Raw genomic sequence first — 17,074 nt, 5'->3', positions numbered from 1 at the left:
AACTTATGAAAGTATTAAAATAAGCTTAATTGCTTATGTAAACAAGTATGTATATAGGCAAATTTGCCAAATGTGCTTAGAAATGGACATGAGTTGAGCTGTTCAATTCATAATAATTTCCCTAAGTACTAATTTTCAGAAAAAAGAAGATACTGATTAAGAGAATGTATATCATCCAGAAGTAGTTCAGACTCCAAACTAAGACTATTAATTTTAAGATTTTTAATTAAGATGATTAAAACTAAAGAATTCTCAAGTTCATGTGTCAGCATATTGCTTTGAAAACATGAACATGCCTACCACTTAATTTTAATACTTTATATTTGCTATTCACAGAAGATGGAAGGATTCTTTAAGTTCTAAATCTAATATTAGAAAGCAATAATTATGTTTGAGAATCGTTTTTGCCAGATGGAACCTTAACTTCCAAAATAGCAGCAGATTCTCTTAGAAATTTTTTTTTTACAGGCTAGTATCAATTCAAATATATAATAGTTCAATGAAATATTAGAAAAGTTAAAGTGTACCTCCAAGGTTTGAAGAACCTAAGCCACTTGATTGCAAGCCAGTGCCAATACCTGAGCCGAATGGCGTTCCAAAACTAACTCCCAGAGATGGCTGTGGCCCTGGTATAAAAAAAAAAAAAAAAATGGGGGGGAAAAAAAAACAAATTTGCCTTACTCTTTCAAGATTAAATATTCTTTATGAAATTATTTTTTAAATGAACAGTGATTACTTTTAACTGATTCCATTTGTTAAAACTTAGTTTTCAGGATGTCTCTCCAGTCTAACTTATCTATCCAAACTGATTTATCTATCTAAAAATTAAAAAAAGATTTTAAAAAAATTAACCTGTTCAGAACTAGACAATTAAAAGAGGCTTACCACAATGAAAGATAAATGTTAGTTTAATCTACTAAATAATTTGAAATCTTTAATGTATCATAAATTATCGTTCCTTTAGATTTACTTCTAGAATTATTTTAGATCTCCTCACTTGTTTTCTGGTAAAACTAGTTGGTATAATCAGTAAGCGGTTTTTACTTTTTTTAATCAAGCTCCTTAGTGTTAGAGTCAAGTCTCAACTGATCAAGAGAGACTGACACTAACATGGCAAAACTATCATGTTATTTCATAAGAGTAAGTACCCAAAAAACTAGGCATGATTTCTCATATGAAATATAAATGATATACAATAAGTAGATAAAAAACAAGACAATGTTTTATTTTATTAAATTTATTGTTCATTGTAAAGCAAATCAATTACACAGTAACATGACAATTCCAACTTGTTCACAAAAAGTGATAATTGAGTTCTATTCTTAAGCTCTGCTACATTACACCACTTATCACCTGATTAAATAAAGTAATGAACATTTACAAAGGCACCGCTGTGTACCTTGACAGATTCAATACATTCAAGATTTCAATTCAGAAGTTTCTTTCCAACGTTTTGGAAAATGTACTCAGAAGCAGAACGATTAGTCATCCTTTTCCCACTTGTTACTTTAAAGATTTTGGCTGAGTTTGTTTGGCAAGAATAGCATCAAACTTACTAGCCTCTCTTTTAAACTACTTTTTTTTTTTTTTTAAACTAAGCAGAATACAAAAATCTAAAAATCTCTCATTTGGATAAATAATTTATGAAAATTATTCAATAAACTTCATAGTACAATCTTCAGTATTGTCTTTTTCAAGCACAGTGATCAGTGCATCTCAAAGATGAGGGAACTGTCAAAGTAATATACACACTAAAATTTAAATTTTTAAAGAAATCAAAGCCTTCAAGTTATCCAATGAAGAATGAGGTTTGTATATTGAAAAGGTAGTGTAAAATTATAAAGCATTTAAAGAAAAACAACCGAGGAACTACATTTCGCTACACTGGGACAGAAACTGGACTTTTCAAATAGCTTCTACCCAGAAAATAAACAATAACTAATAGCAGCCAGAATTCTTATACTACTATTAAAAAAATAATTTAAAATTTTACATCCAGTTTGAGATCAATTTGAGAATAAAATACCTGCCTAGCAGCTCTTTTGTAAAATGTTACTATAGGAAAAAGAAACCAAGCATATTATTATACTTTCTGATTCCTAACAAAAAACATAAAAAACACATGTCCAGTTTCTTTAACATCGAGAGACTTGTGTGTCACAGGTTAATAGGAGGCACTGCTGGTGGAAGACCCTAAAGAATAATGCACACCACAGCCCTCAGCCTTGTAAGTCATAAGAGTTACTCAAATAGCATGCTTTTTGTTGTGTGTGGGTCTGTTGTTAAGAGCAACAGAACATAAGGTTTTTCTAATCATCAATATTCAAGAATATAATCAAGAACTCATATCTAATGATGACAAGACTTTCCATTGCACATCAGATACATATTTTTAGTTTTGAACCTTCACACAAATTCTGAAGGCAACATCATTTATAAAACTCGTAGGCAAATGTATAACATTTTTTAATAGTAAAAACTCATGATAAATATCTCCCATGCCAAAGTATTAGCATATATTACACTCTGGCCACCATATATATTAGTTTCACTATTAGAAAGCAGTCTAAATCCTTCAGGCAAAAGTTACGTAAACAATTCAAGAAGTCTGCTTTGAAATTTGAATAGTCATTCAATGAGAGGTTCTTATTTCCATAAATAAAATTAAGTTTGTAGTGATATATACCAATGACTGACCAAAGTGAAATCTTCATGTAGAGTAACATTTTACAAAAGTTACCATAGAATATATTCACACACAACAAAACCAGGTTTAGCACTGTAATTTATATTTTCCAGAATAAATTCTACTTTCTTAAAAGTAAAACTGCATTAACAGAAAAAGGACTAAAGTGCTAAAAATATTTTATAATTTTCCATGATCACCCCAAATGCCTAATGTAATTAGTATGGTTATTTCTAAGTCACATTTTAAAATAATTTTTCTTTAAAAAACCTAAAATGCGTTTTCCCCAGTTTGAAAAATTTTACTCTTACTGATTTAATGGGGAATGTTCCTTTGGTTATTAAATACAACAAAATCACAAAACCACAAGAAACTAAGATGAAATACTTAATGTTTCCTATTTAACACTACACCTTAAATGTCCAAACCTACACTAAGCTAAAAAGTAGGAATTCCTAACAAAACGTCTTGGCTCTCCTTAAAACAGCAGCTAAGTCACATAAGAAAGTCTTATTATGTAAACATCAAGAACTCTTAAAAGTGTCAAAACACAATAGCAAAACTCAATCCCAGGTACATTGCTAAAAAACCTATCCTAAATTAAAATTATACTGAAAAGCCTAATGTAAATGTCTTCAGTTTTTCAGGAGGCTTGGGAAGCACTTATAGACAAGTGTCAAGTTCTGCCAACATGAAACTACGTTATCCACGTATTGATGCTCATGATTTCATACACAAATAGCCTGCTGGATTTTCAATTCTCTGCAGCCTTCAGAACAAATAACTGTAAATCACACATGCCTAAACCCTAGTATATTTTTTCATTAAAAAAAATTGAAGAAGGACAAAGAAGTCGTTTAAGTCTATTCCTCCTCCTCTGAGAAAGATACAGAAGCCACCTTCAGAAGGCAGCAGTCTAAGAAACTATTTGCTCTGTGCCCATATTCATGTTAATAAAAATTTTATATGCAAATAAAAGCAAAACCCTTCTGATAACTCAAATCTTGTATAGATCAACAGTGATGTATAAAAACAATGCATAAGCTCTCTCTACCTTCATCTAGATGGTCTAAAATTTGTTACTGGCACTTAAAAACAAAGATTTCACAGAAGTCACAGGGCATAAGGGATAATTTACGGGGTACAAAACACCATTCAATAAATAGGGACATTTCTAAATGTATCTAACAGAGCTCATAAATCTCACATCATGGTGACATGACTAAAATAACGAAAATCTTGACTGGGAAGGCCTGGGAGACCTTTAGAGAAACAAAAGGAGAAAGAAAAGATAATGTAAAATTGTTATCACTGTTGTTTAGCTTCTCAGTTCTAAGAATTCATACAATTCAAAGTGAAAACACTGTAAGGTTGTTTAGGTTAATAAATTATAATTTCTGCCATCTGATTAGAAAGCCCTTATGTGGACTTCAAAGTTTCAGGGAAGAGTGAAGGCAGTCAATTTCCCCAAAGTCTGGCAAAAGTCACAGACAAAATTAAAGTCTATGAGCAAAAGGCTCCTCAAGAATACTCCAGATTAAGCTAATATTCTCAACCACCACAGAGGGCAAAGACCAAATTTATATTGTCTACCTTTGTATTCCTCGAGCCCAGCACATAGTAGGCACTCATTTAGAGAATGAACACACATCTCCGTAAGTCCACGAGCTCAAAATGTATGAGTGAAAACCTATGAATTTCTCAAAATAATAGTCTATAGATAAGAAAGTTACACACACACACACACACACACACAAACCCTTGACAGGAGGTTTTGCTTCAAGTTTAGGTATTTATCATAGAATATATTCACTTACAACATAACTTTTTATATAACTGATATTTCTCAAGTTTTATTTAATAGAATGGAAATTCACTATGTTTAAAGAACACTTAACCAAATCTACACTTATCTACTTTAGGATTAATACTGGCTCTAAAAAGTAAACTAGTACTATGGTTGGTTTGATTAACTGGTTAAGTAATCATGAGAGCTGATGGTCATAATTATGCGATTGATTCCTTTTAAGAAGAAATATCAATCCTCAAAGGAATCAATCCCATAATGACTTTTTCCCTCCATAACTTGAAAATGCAATCCTACACTCCAGCCAGCTAGAGAGCTACCAGACAGTGCTCATGCAAGCCACTATTCACACGGGTCCAGCCACGGGATATGGAGGATTTGGCATAAATCTATTATCAACCCTTTACTTATGGCAAGTCAATTCTGTCATCTCCAAATGTGAAGAACAATTTTTTAAACTGCCAATAGTGAAAACCAGAGAATGCTTCCCTAGTATAGGTAGCTTGAATGCAATCTAAATATGTATTAATTTTTTTTTGCATTATAATGTACTACTGGACTATATGGAACTCTCAGAAAGACACATGCTATCGAATAATAAGCATTACTAAGAAATTTATGAATGATTAAAATAAAAAAATCAGTATCAGTTAAGACTATTTTTCCATGTCAAGCTTTAAACAGGACAAAAAGGATGCAGGATTAAGATAATTATTAACCTCCGAAAGACACAGGACCAAATAAAACACTGTAGAATGACCACAGAAAATGTTTCTCTAATTAGAAGTGTAACTAAACCAAGGAATAAAATAATATGCTTTCCATGTCATCAATTATTTTCATCTGTTCAACTTCCCAGTTGCTCCTTAATGTGCAATCCACATCTCAAAACATCTTTTTCCTGCTCTTGCTGTTCTGTTCACCTTGAAGAGGTATAATTCTAGCATGTATCTTCTTCAAAATTTGGTTTAGAGGGCTTGTATTCTGTTTACAGTCAACATACATACAAACGAGCCTACTGATCTTCAACATACCTTCAGTCAATAAAAGCATACTTCATCCTGAATGTGGGTACTTTGTAATCACTATGTATGAGGAAAATGAGAATGCACCATCTATCAGTATCATATATGAAAAATTCAACGAATGGATGGATGATCTCTGACTTTAAAACAATAAATGGTACAATCATGATTTCAGAATCTAATGTTATTCTTAAATGTAATTCACTAGTGAAACACCATGTTCTAAAGGGCATTTATAGCAATACAGCAAATAACATTAAGTAGATTCACAATATTCAATATCTAATTGATGTATAATTATTGCTAAGACTACCCTGCCTTTTTTATCAGGTATGTTTATAATTGTGTCCATCACAATTTTAGATTGTATTGGAACAGCTACTCATAGAAATTTCTTCAGTGCTCACACAAATGGAAGACTTATAAAAACGCACATAAATGTTCTGCATTGGAACAGTAAGAAGCTATAACTTGAATGCGTTCAGACCTGTAGCAGGCTGTTGCTGCTGTGTAAGTGTTGCAGCCATGGCAACGGCTGCTGCGTTTGGCATGGTGCTGAAAGGGGTGGGTCCAGTAGTAACTCTGGGTGTGTTCTGCCACTTCTTGGCTTCTGCTCGCCTTGTTTCAAACACATCAACAGCATCTCCCAAGAACATTTTCCTGTAGCCAAGGTACTGTTCTTTCAGAACCTAAAAGAATAAAAAATAAACAAACAAAATGGCTAAATGAAGTTCCACATTGACTATGGTAATACGTGGATTAATATAACCATAAGTTACCAAAGACACTCCCAATATTATACATTCAATCCAAACTGCAAATTAGAGTGCTAATAATGCACTTTGGTGTAGGAAGTGATGAGTTCAAGAGTTCTACTGCTCCCTTGAATAGTTTACTCCCTATCTTTACAATATGCTTCCTAAAATATTGTCTTTGTGAGGCCTTGTTTAAAATAAATCAGCTAAGCTTTTAGACAGAGTAATATTTAAATACTCCATCAATGTGCAGATGGATGGATGAAAAGAATTTAAAAATAAATATTCCAGTTTTTCAAGAAACTTTCCCCTCAAATGTCCAACCTTTTCACAGCCTTTTGATTAAAACAGTTTAAAAAAAAGAAGAAAAAAAAAGTCAGCACTAAATATATATACTTTCAAATACATTTTTTAGAAGGCCTGGGTAACACATGCTAAAATAAGGTGTTGCACCTCAGCAGTGCTTGGAGGGTATGATGAGGGCTTCTACTTTATTGCTATTATTTGACCATTGTACAATGAGACTTGATTCATGTTAAAGTTATGAACCCAACCACCCGCCTCAAAAAAAAAAAGTGAGTTTATAACTCCAGAGTAAGAAAAATTCCCAAGTTCATAAAGTGAGCTGCTTTTACCCAATGCAGCATCTGCCTTGATTAAGGCCATTAACAGCAACAATTCTGTTTCACTTAAAATTATTTTATGCTTTCATTGAAGATTTAGCCTAATTTAGATAGGTTTTTAACCACTTTTTGAAGAGACACAGATTTTTCATATTTCTTACATTTCTTAGCGGAAATTAGTAAACATTAGGTTCTGATCATAACAAGTACAGCACTTAAAAATCTTACTGTTGTTTACAGTATTTAAAAGCTATCATCGCCCTTTTTGTGTGGATGTCAGTGTTTGATGTTCCAATTCCAATCTTTGCTACATTTATGATGTATTAAAAAAGGGGGCCTGCCAAGAACTGGATATTGGGGAAGATACAAAGCCAGAATCAAGATATATGATGTAAGAAAAACAAGCACTACCGATCTCTTGCAAATCCACACCCTTCCTTTTCCTGGGCAAGCATCAGTATCCCATAAATTTTAGTTCTACTTCAGATAATGGAAAATAATGATACCCTTTAGAAACTTAAGACCATTAGTTAAAAGAAACAGGCTGGCTGCAGTGGCTCCCACCTATAATCCCAGCCCTTTGGGAGGTCTAGGCAGGAGGACTCCTTGAAGCCAGGAGTTAAGATCAGCCTGGGCAACACAGCAAGTCCCCCTCTCTACAAAAAGTTAAAAAAATAGCTAGGTGTGGTGGTGCATGTCTGTAGTCCTAGCTACTCAAGAGGCTGAGGCTGAGGCGGGAGGATCACTTGGGCCCAGGAGATTGAGACTGCAATGAGTCATGATTACGCCACTGCACTCTAGCATGGTCAACAGAGCAAGCCCCTGTCTCAACAAAACAAAACAAAACAAAAGAAAATAATAAAACAAACAAAAACCTTGACATCAGCCATGATTTATAAAACAAATTGCTAAAACTTCCAAATATGTTAATGTTCCTGAGGCCTGGCTGGATAAGATAGCTAACGCCTGTTTCAACAGATTACCTAATGAAAAACAAAACGAACAAAAAAATGTCTTGTGAGAGTTCTACAAGAAATAAAGAAACCTAGAGCTTAGTTTGCTCACTAAATAAGCTAAAAGTAACGGCAACATACCAAATTTGATTATAAAATAATCTTTGGTTCTTGGGAATATCCTTTTGTTCTTGGGTTGCTTAAAGAGTAGGTTAAAATTTCACGTCTACGTTTATCTGAAGTGATCTAGGGCAGTTTTATGTGGTCTTGATCTCACTGTTTTATATTTTCCAAACCAGAGAGGAGAAAGTGCTGTTAAAAAAAATGTACATTTACACCTGGCATTTGCTCTGAAATACTTCCGGGGGGAAAAAAGCATCTTCTGTGGAGCATTGATAAAACAAGTTCAGCAGGGTTTTGATAATGGTTGAAGTTAGGTAGTCATACCTGGGCATTCATTATAATGATAGCCTACTTTTGTGTATATTTGAAAGATTTCATAATAAAAATCAAGGAAAAAAATTCTGCGCAACAGACTTCCAAGTGTCATATATTAATTTTATTAAAAAATTAAAGTAACATTTATTATAGACTAATAAAACTTTTTTTAAATCTGATAAAATTCCTCCTTTAGAACTAAATTTAAAGATTTGGGTTACAGTTTTAAATCTACTAAAGCAAAAGGTCTAAAGTGCACTACCATTTCAAAAATGGTGTAATTTAAATGGTTAACTTAAAAAAATTCTGTTACTATGCATGAGATCAAAATAAAAATGAAAATGTTGATAATTCCAATTAAACTCTCTTCTACACAGTTGATAATTTATCTAGACTCAGGTTCTGCCGCTTGAATTTTAAAGGTATTTTGGACCACATACACTCTAAGATTAAAGAGTTTAGTTACATTTGCTCAGTTAGAAAAGATGTACTTACCTTGAACATTTCACTTAAATACATTTTTAAAACTAACGTTATTATATGAGAGTCAAAATATTCAGGCTGGGTGCAGTGGCTCATGCCTGTAAATCCTAGCACTTTGGGAGGCCGAGGAGGGAGGATTGCCTGAATTTAGTAGGCCGAGACCAGCCTGTGCAACATGGCAAAACCCTGTCTCTACAAAAATACAAAAAATTAGCCAGGCGTAGTGACACGTGCCTGTAGTCCCAGCTACTCAGGAGACTGAGGCATGAGAATCACTTGAACCCAGGAGGTGGAGGTTGCAGTGAACCAAGATCATGCCACTGAACTCCAGCCTGGGCAACAGAGCAAGAGTCTGTCAACAAAAAAAAAAAAAAAAAAAAAAAAAAAAAAAAAAAGCGAGAGTCAGTCTAAATATTCAGTGATATATCATTTTATTTACATTATTTAATAAACACAAAACAGTTCCCTGTGTTTAGAAGGGAGAAATGTTGTAAGCAGGTTTTTAATGCAGTGGCCAATAAACACTTAAAACACAAGATAAAATTAAGGTAGTTCAAAATCATTTGCTACTAAGAATGCTTATTTTTCCTTTTGTTTTTTTGGTTTTTTTTTGAGACGGAATCTTGCTCTGTTGCCCAGGCTGGAGTGCAGTGGTGTGATCTCAGCTCACTGCAACCTCCACCTCCTGGGTTCAAGCAATTCTCCTGCCTCAGCCTCCCAGGTAGCTGGGACTACAAGTGCCCGCCACCACACCCGGCTAATTTTTGTATTTTTAGTAGAGACGGGGTTTCACCATATTGGCCAGGCTAGTCTCGAACTCCTGACCTTGTGATTCGCCTGCCTCGGCCTCCCAAAGTGCTGGGATTACAGGTGTGAGCCACCGTGCCCGGCTAAGAATGCCTATTTTCTACAGTGCTATTTATAGTGGTAAAGAAATAGAAACCACCTAAATATCCAACAGAAAATGGGTTAAACAATGTACAAACATACAACAAACTCCTGCGTTAACTATTAAAAATGATATTCAAGAAACATGTATTAACATAGAAAGTTATTCACAATGCACTGCTTAAAAAAAGTTATAACAACAGACTGTACAGGGTACTTGGATCTTTTTTAAAAGAACAGGTATCAATCGTTATGTCTGGGTATGTTATGGATTAGAGTAGTTTTCATCTTTTCACTTATATGTAATTTTAGCTATTTCTGTATCAGGCAGGGACACATTTGTCCCCAGATAAACAAATACTTGGGTCTACATATCCAGGTAGATAAATGGGCAATGAAAACTTACCTTTACATTTTCATGAATAGACTGAAGTTGTGCCGCTAAAGCTACAAATGTTTGATAAATTTTCTGCATAGCCATTGACAAATCTATAAAAGAAAATTACATTATCACCCAAATATATACATATATATAGCACAATCCATTTTATTTTTCTATTTGAGTCCAATTTTTGGCATAGTTAACGTGTAGGAGAAAAAACTCTATCAACGTTCTCATGGCTAGAGAACATACAGAGTAGCAGACTGAGAGAAGGTCTACAAAAGAAATCTGGGGGGAAGGCCCTAAGATTTCTGCCCTTGTTACCACAGTAACAATTCATATAATAAAGCATATTATATTTATAGGGAATAAAGGAGTAGTAAATGACTTTTAAGGAAATTTTCTTAAAGGGGCTACCAGTAGTTATCCAGAATACCTATTATATAACCACATCTATCTCCTACAAACAAAAGTTCAAAAAAAATTACCACAGTAAGCATGTTACCTTGAGGGGTTATATGTGAATTATTTGCTTGAGTGGCAAGATGGTTTTCTAGTTCTTCAATCTGCTGCCTGTACTGCTGAAGCTGTACCTCAAATTGCTGAACCAAGATTCTGAAGTAGCTTTAAAAAACATTTAAAAAGTCAGATCAAATGTTTTTTTAATTTGGAGTGACAAATCCAAATTAAGGAATATTCTGCAATAATTTAATAGTCTTCAAAAGTATCAAGGTTATCCAAGGAAAGGAAGGACTGAATAACTGTGACCAGAAGAGATTAAGGAGAAATTACAAATGCACTGTGAATCCCAAATAGGATGCTGAAACAGAAGCACGTTAGTGGAAAAACTGGTTGAATTGCAGTAAGTTTAGTAGTTTAGTTAATAATATTGTAACAATTTTAGTTACCTGTTCTTGGTAATTATACTATAGTTATAAGTTAACATTAGGGGAAGTAAAGGAAGTGATATAAATAAATTCTCTGTACTACTATTTTGGAAGTTTTCTGTAAGGTTAAAATAAATTTAAAATAAAGTAGAAACGTCTACCAACCAGATTTCAGAATTAAGAATTTATAGTTATCAATGAAATTTATAATCTGAGAACACCATAGTATACTACAGAAAGCACATGTAATTATTGCTACTTTTCTAATAAATTTACTCACAGCGAATGCTAGATAGATTAAAAAAAAGAAAGTATCTTGAATAGTATACAAATGAATCTGAATGTTTTTCAGTAAAAAATGGGCAACCATGAATGCATTTTGCAAAATTAGTTCTGATGGCAGTATTAAGTACAAGACAGAGGGATAAAATAGTAGAGGAAGTCCAGTGAGGAAGCACATCCAATGCCAATCTGAGTAAGACGAATATCATGGGCATTATGAATTTCCTGAATTTGAGAACTGTTAAGTATGAGAATATCCTTATTTTTAAGAAATACCCACTGAAGTACTTTAGCATAGTGAACATTATCTCTGCAAATAACCCAAACTGTTTGGGGGAGAAATGTATACATACATATAGAATGTGAGGAACAAAAATATGGTAAAAATGTTAGTATGTAGGAAATTGGAATGAAAGGCATACAGGAATTTTTAGTTCTCATCTTGAAACTTTTCTGTAGACCAAAATTGTAATAAAAAACTAAAAGAATAAAATAAGTAAGGGGCCAGGCATGGTGGCTCACATCTGTAATCCCAGCACTTCAGGAGTCTGAAGCAGGAGAATCACTTTAGCCTAGGACCAGCCTAGGCAACACTGTGAAATGTCATCTCTACAAGTTAATTAATTAATTGTGAAAGACCAGGAATCAAACAGACCCCCACCACTCAACTCACTTTTGCATACCTCAGTCTCTTTATTGCTAAAACTGGAATAACAACAGCTACAGAGATCTTGTGAAATATGAAGGTAAAGCATGTATAGTCCTAAGCACACTGCATGGGAAATAGTAAGCATTTGGTAAACATCAGTTATTATTATCTTTATCAACATGGAAGGACATAAAAAGAAAGACAAGATATATTTTACATGTATGGAAACCAAACGTATATACAAGCTGAGTGATGTGATTACAGGTTGGTTTTTTCTTCTACTTATCTATATTTTCTAATTTTTCTTTTTTTTTTTAAATTTGCATTTTTTTTTTTTGAGACGGAGTCTCGCTCTGTCGCCCAGGCTGGAGTGCAGTGGCGCAATCTCGGCTTACTGCACGCTCCGCCTCCCGGGTTCACGCCATTCTCCTGCCTCAGCCTCTCCGAGTAGCTGGGACTACAGGCGCCCGCCACCACGCCCGGCTAATTTTTTGTATTTTTTTAGTAGAGACAGGGTTTCACCGTGGTCTCGATCTCCTGACCTCGTGATCCGCCCGCCTCGGCCTCCCAAAGTGCTGGGATTACAAGCGTGAGCCACCGCGCCCAGCTATATTTTCTAATTTTTCTTCCAGAACATGTATTACCTATGTAAATGAATAATGGTAATTTTCTATTACCAGCAAAATTTAATAAAATGGAGCAGACTCTGTAATATGTACATGAAGTATAAATGCATAATAGTGGTGAAAAGCTCAGATCTTAGCCTTCACTTACCCTGCAGTCAAATGGTGTTAATGGAGATAAACCTTTTTAGGGTTATTATGAAATTTAAAATCCATGTAAAGTGCTTATTGGCTCAGCCTTTCCACATAGTATACTAAAAATATTTAGTTTGTACGCTATTATTACTGTTCTTCCTGAAAGTGAGAAACATTTGTTTTTAAAAATCCAGCAACTTACTCAGCAGGAGCTGCATATTCATGTTGAAGTCCAGGTGGTGTCTTCTGGGTTCTTAAAGCTATTTCAGCATTCTTTAACTCCTAATATACCAGAAGATTTAAAAAAAAAAAAAAAAAAAGCCAGTTAAGAGTTATGTTAAAAATACCATACTAAAAAAAATATTCAGTCTCTGGACTGAAACTTCAAACAATTCCTTGGAGGTTCATGCTATAAGAACATATTATGGATGAAGCTGCTTCACAAGTTGCTAAAACCTTTCAAGAGCAGACAAATTACAGTTTTAACAAACTTATAAAGAGCTGTAGATCTATTTTTAAAACTATGGATTTCTGTAGGATTCATGAAGTGAATTCATTTACAGCGTAAAGATTATATTACTACTTAAAATCTTTAATATAAATGCAGAAAATACTTTTTTTTAAAGGCAGGTAGTAATAATAATGTTGAGGCGCAGACAGGCACAATTAACATTTGGGTGCTTGCTATGTACCAAACACTATGCTAAAAGTTACTTCTCAAGGACAACATTACAATGTAGGGAATGTTTCTCTTTTTATAGATGACGAAATTGATTTACAAAGCCATTAAGTAACTTGCCCAATATCATGTTGCTAGAAGACCGGAGAACTAGATCTTTTAAAGCTTACACACTCATCCATTCTTATACTGCTTTCTACAATTCCAGCCAATGTTTTTTCAAGATTAGTATCCTGTTTACCCCCTTACATTCCACATTCCTATCATTTCGCTATATTTTGACCTCTATTTAAGTATTCTTTATTTCACAAAGAGTTACTTTAACTTTATATTCTCTGTAGCAGCATCTCTCCCTCATTAAACTGCCAAGCTGCTAAGTTGATGACTGTTTTTTCTACATCCTTTTCACTCAACTCAGGCTTCCATCCCACCCCACTCCAGTACAAATACATGTGTAGATGATTCAAGACTCTAACCCCTGCTACCTCTCTAAGCACTGACTCTAGCCAGGCCCAGACTCTTATAACACTAAACTACTTGTAGATCTTCAGACATGCCCATACTCTCGTTCATGATACTTTCCTCTTTTTCAAGACTCAATGTAAAGGTATTCTACACTGGACAGATGATAAAAATGCCCACTTGAGGCCTCTGTGCCCCTACAAAACCCTTGTACCTGGATCATATCACTTGATGGATTTAACTCTCTCCCTTGTCTAAGTCTTGATCCCTAATGCCTGCTGAAGCACCTGGCACATAACAGATCTTTTAAAAATGTTAGTTGAATGACTGGAGAGATGAACTCAGTAATTTAACTTCAATAAACCATGCGGCCCCCACTCACTCCAAAAGAAGAACCATCCTATTTTAATTTAAACTCAAGTTACTTACTAAAAATGAAGTATATAAAACACTTTGTCTTCCATAAGAATCTGGTCTACATCAGTTCTAACTGCAGAACTGCTTTTATTTCCCAGAAAGGCTTTCTTTGAAGAAAAGGTTTTAGGGTTAAATAAGATTGATACTTTATAGAGGATTCAGAACATTTTTTTTCAATTGGTATTTCACTAGACCCTTAGTAGAGTATTAGTTTCTAGCTACTAGAAATTAGAGTAATCTCAGATCAAATTTCTTTAAAAAATTTTTTTTTTCTCTTTTTCTTCTTCCCCTTTGACCTGGTGAGCATGAAATAAAAATCTTTTTTATTTTATTTTATTTTTTAATTCCAGGGTAGATGTGCAGGATGTGCAGGTTTGTTACATAGGTAAATGTGTGCCATGGTGGTTTGCTGCGCCTATCAACCCATCACCTAGGTATTAAGCCTAGCATGCATTAACTACAAAATTCTGGAAATTCAGCTCAGATGATTTTTCCTTAAGAATACTTTGACTCCCAACCTCGTATTCCTTTGCCACCTTTATGCTCTTCCCAATCTTTTATTATTTCATTCACCCTACTAGACTTTTAGTACCTTTGGAGCTGTCTTTTTATCTCTAAAAGACTATTAATGTGCCCACTATATGACAGCTACTCCACAAACAGCGGTGAATGCAATCATTCAGTTTTAGAGTTAAAATGGGTCCCATTACAGCATTCACTTCTTTCTTTCAAGTTTGCCTCCTCCATTATTTTGTTCTAATGATGTTTTCTATATAACATATATATAATTTCAAATATTTCACATAATTTCATGTGATGTTTAATCACAGTCTAAACATTCTCCAGTATAAAAACATAATTAACTCTTTCTATTCCCTAGAAAGGACATACGTGATGATTAAGAAGAATAAGTGGAGAGGAAACATGGGGCAATACAGGTTGAGTATCCCATATTCAAAAAGCTTGGGAACAGAAGTGTTTTGGATTTCAGAATTTTTCTGATTCTGGAATATTTGCATACATAAAATCAGGCACCTTGGGGATAGAATCCAAATTTAAACACAAAATTCATTTGTGTTTCTTATACACATAGCCTGAAAGTAACTGTAAACAATTTTAATAATTTTGTACATGAAACAAGTTTTAACTGTAACCTATCCCATGAGTTCAGGTGTGGAATTTTCCACCTGTGGCATCATGTTAGCACTCAAAAAGTTTTGGATTTTGCAACATTTCAGATTTTGGATTAGGGATGCTCAACCTGTATTACATTCATATTTAACCAAATAAATGTGTTAAGAGACCAGGAAATCTGAGGACAGACAATAAACTCTTTGAAATCCCTTTAGCCATTACAGTTTAGAGTAGCTCTTTTAGTGACACATCATTATTAAAAAGATTACAAGATATTCTCCAATAGTAGACTTAAAGACCCAAAAGCACCTTTAAAAATTTTACTTAAAATACTACCACTTCATTTGTGAAGATCACAGCCCTCTGATAAATCCACAGCAAAAAGGCGTATCTCACATGAAGTTCATTAACAGATCAGGGACAACTTCACGGAAAGATTTCTAGACTGCTATGATGAGATCAAGTATATTCCGTAATTACGGTAAGTACAACACAAATAAATCACCTATCGTCATCCTTTCCCACTGAGGTAGAAAAGAACTACATATATTTAATATGTACTGTATATTACACCATAAGGAGGAAAAACAAGTAGACATTAGTGACAGACAACATTAGCCACATTACTATTTATTTTTATTTGTATTTTTTTGAGACGGAGTTTTGCTCTTGTTGCCCAGGCTGGAGTACAACAGTGCAATCTTGGCTCACTGCAACCTCCGCCTCCCGGGTTCAAGCGATTCTCCTGCCTCAGCCTCCGGAATAGCTGGGATTACAGGCATGCGCCACCACGCCTGGCTCATTATTGTATTTTTAGTAGAGATGGGATTTCACCATGTTGGTCAGGCTGGTCTCGAATTCCTGACATCAGGTGATTTACCTGCCCCGGCTTCCCAATGTGCTGGGGATTATAGGCGTGAGCCACCAGGGCCGGCCTACTATTTTTATTAACTAAGATTTAACCACAACTTGCAAGTCATCACTCAAATTTAATATCCACACAGCATGATATAATTTTTATTTAATAACTGACAGAGTTAAAAAACATTATTTTCTGACTAGCTATGTTTCCTCTTATATAATAGGCCAATTTAGCCAGCAACCATGCTTATGAAACCTAGTTAGTTAACAGCATAAGCTGTGGAGTTGGATTACCAGGGTCTGAATCCAGGCCCTTCAATTTACTAACAAAGCTCTGTGCTTTTTTTCTTATTTATACAATGGGGATAATAATTCCTACCTCGTTGGGTCTTTTCAGAAACACTTAATTGCTTTAACAGATATAAATCGCTTAGGATACTGTCTTATATACAGAAAACGCTTAATAAAAACTCATTATTAAAGTATATGAGTTATCTGGTTTTCTACCGGTATGTCTGTATCAAATTTTATAATTAAAAACAAACAAAACAAAACAAAATACCTTATTTCCATTTTGGAAGAAAAACAAAACAAAAAAACCCTATGGTAAAATGGCCATAAGTTGGTATACCTGAGCAGTTTCTATTTTCAATTTGTCAATGTTGAGAGTGTTTCTCTGTATTCCATTGGCAGCCAATGACAGGAGCTGCTTCAGAGCTTTAATATCTTCTTGTACCTTAAGCATTGCTTTTGAAGACATTCTACTGATTTCTTCTTGAACTTGTTTCTGCTCCTTCACAAATTTCCTAAAAAATATATATTTAAAACTGAGTTTTAAAAAATATATCTTTGGTTTCCTACTTAAAACAGTCCAAGTGTTTTAAAATACAAAACTAAAAATTCAT

General features: G+C 34.1%; 1 protein-coding gene across 8 annotated transcripts in view; it reads right to left on the bottom strand.

Annotated features, from left to right (window-relative positions):
- Window positions 1-17,074, bottom strand: part of NUP58 (nucleoporin 58) — a 48,232-nt gene that overhangs the window by 12,070 nt on the left and 19,088 nt on the right. For 3 of the 8 annotated variants that reach the window (XM_055244101.2, XM_055244099.2, XM_055244100.2), the window contains 6 exons: window positions 16,801-16,975; window positions 12,819-12,898; window positions 10,546-10,664; window positions 10,065-10,147; window positions 6,006-6,207; window positions 528-626 (listed from right to left, as the gene is read on the bottom strand). In XM_055244101.2, coding sequence (XP_055100076.1) covers window positions 528-626; window positions 6,006-6,207; window positions 10,065-10,147; window positions 10,546-10,664; window positions 12,819-12,898; window positions 16,801-16,975 — 758 coding nt within the window. Of the gene's footprint in view, window positions 1-527; window positions 627-1,221; window positions 5,579-6,005; window positions 6,208-10,064; window positions 10,148-10,545; window positions 10,665-12,818; window positions 12,899-16,800; window positions 16,976-17,074 lie in introns of those variants that run through there. The other 5 variants (XM_063619247.1, XM_055244102.2, XM_063619246.1 and 2 more) reach the window with 2 other exon arrangements.

The sequence above is a fragment of the Symphalangus syndactylus genome, chromosome 15 (assembly GCF_028878055.3).
Source record: "Symphalangus syndactylus isolate Jambi chromosome 15, NHGRI_mSymSyn1-v2.1_pri, whole genome shotgun sequence".
Classification (NCBI taxonomy): Eukaryota; Metazoa; Chordata; class Mammalia; order Primates; family Hylobatidae; genus Symphalangus; species Symphalangus syndactylus.
This window is presented reverse-complemented; position numbering and strand designations above follow the sequence as displayed.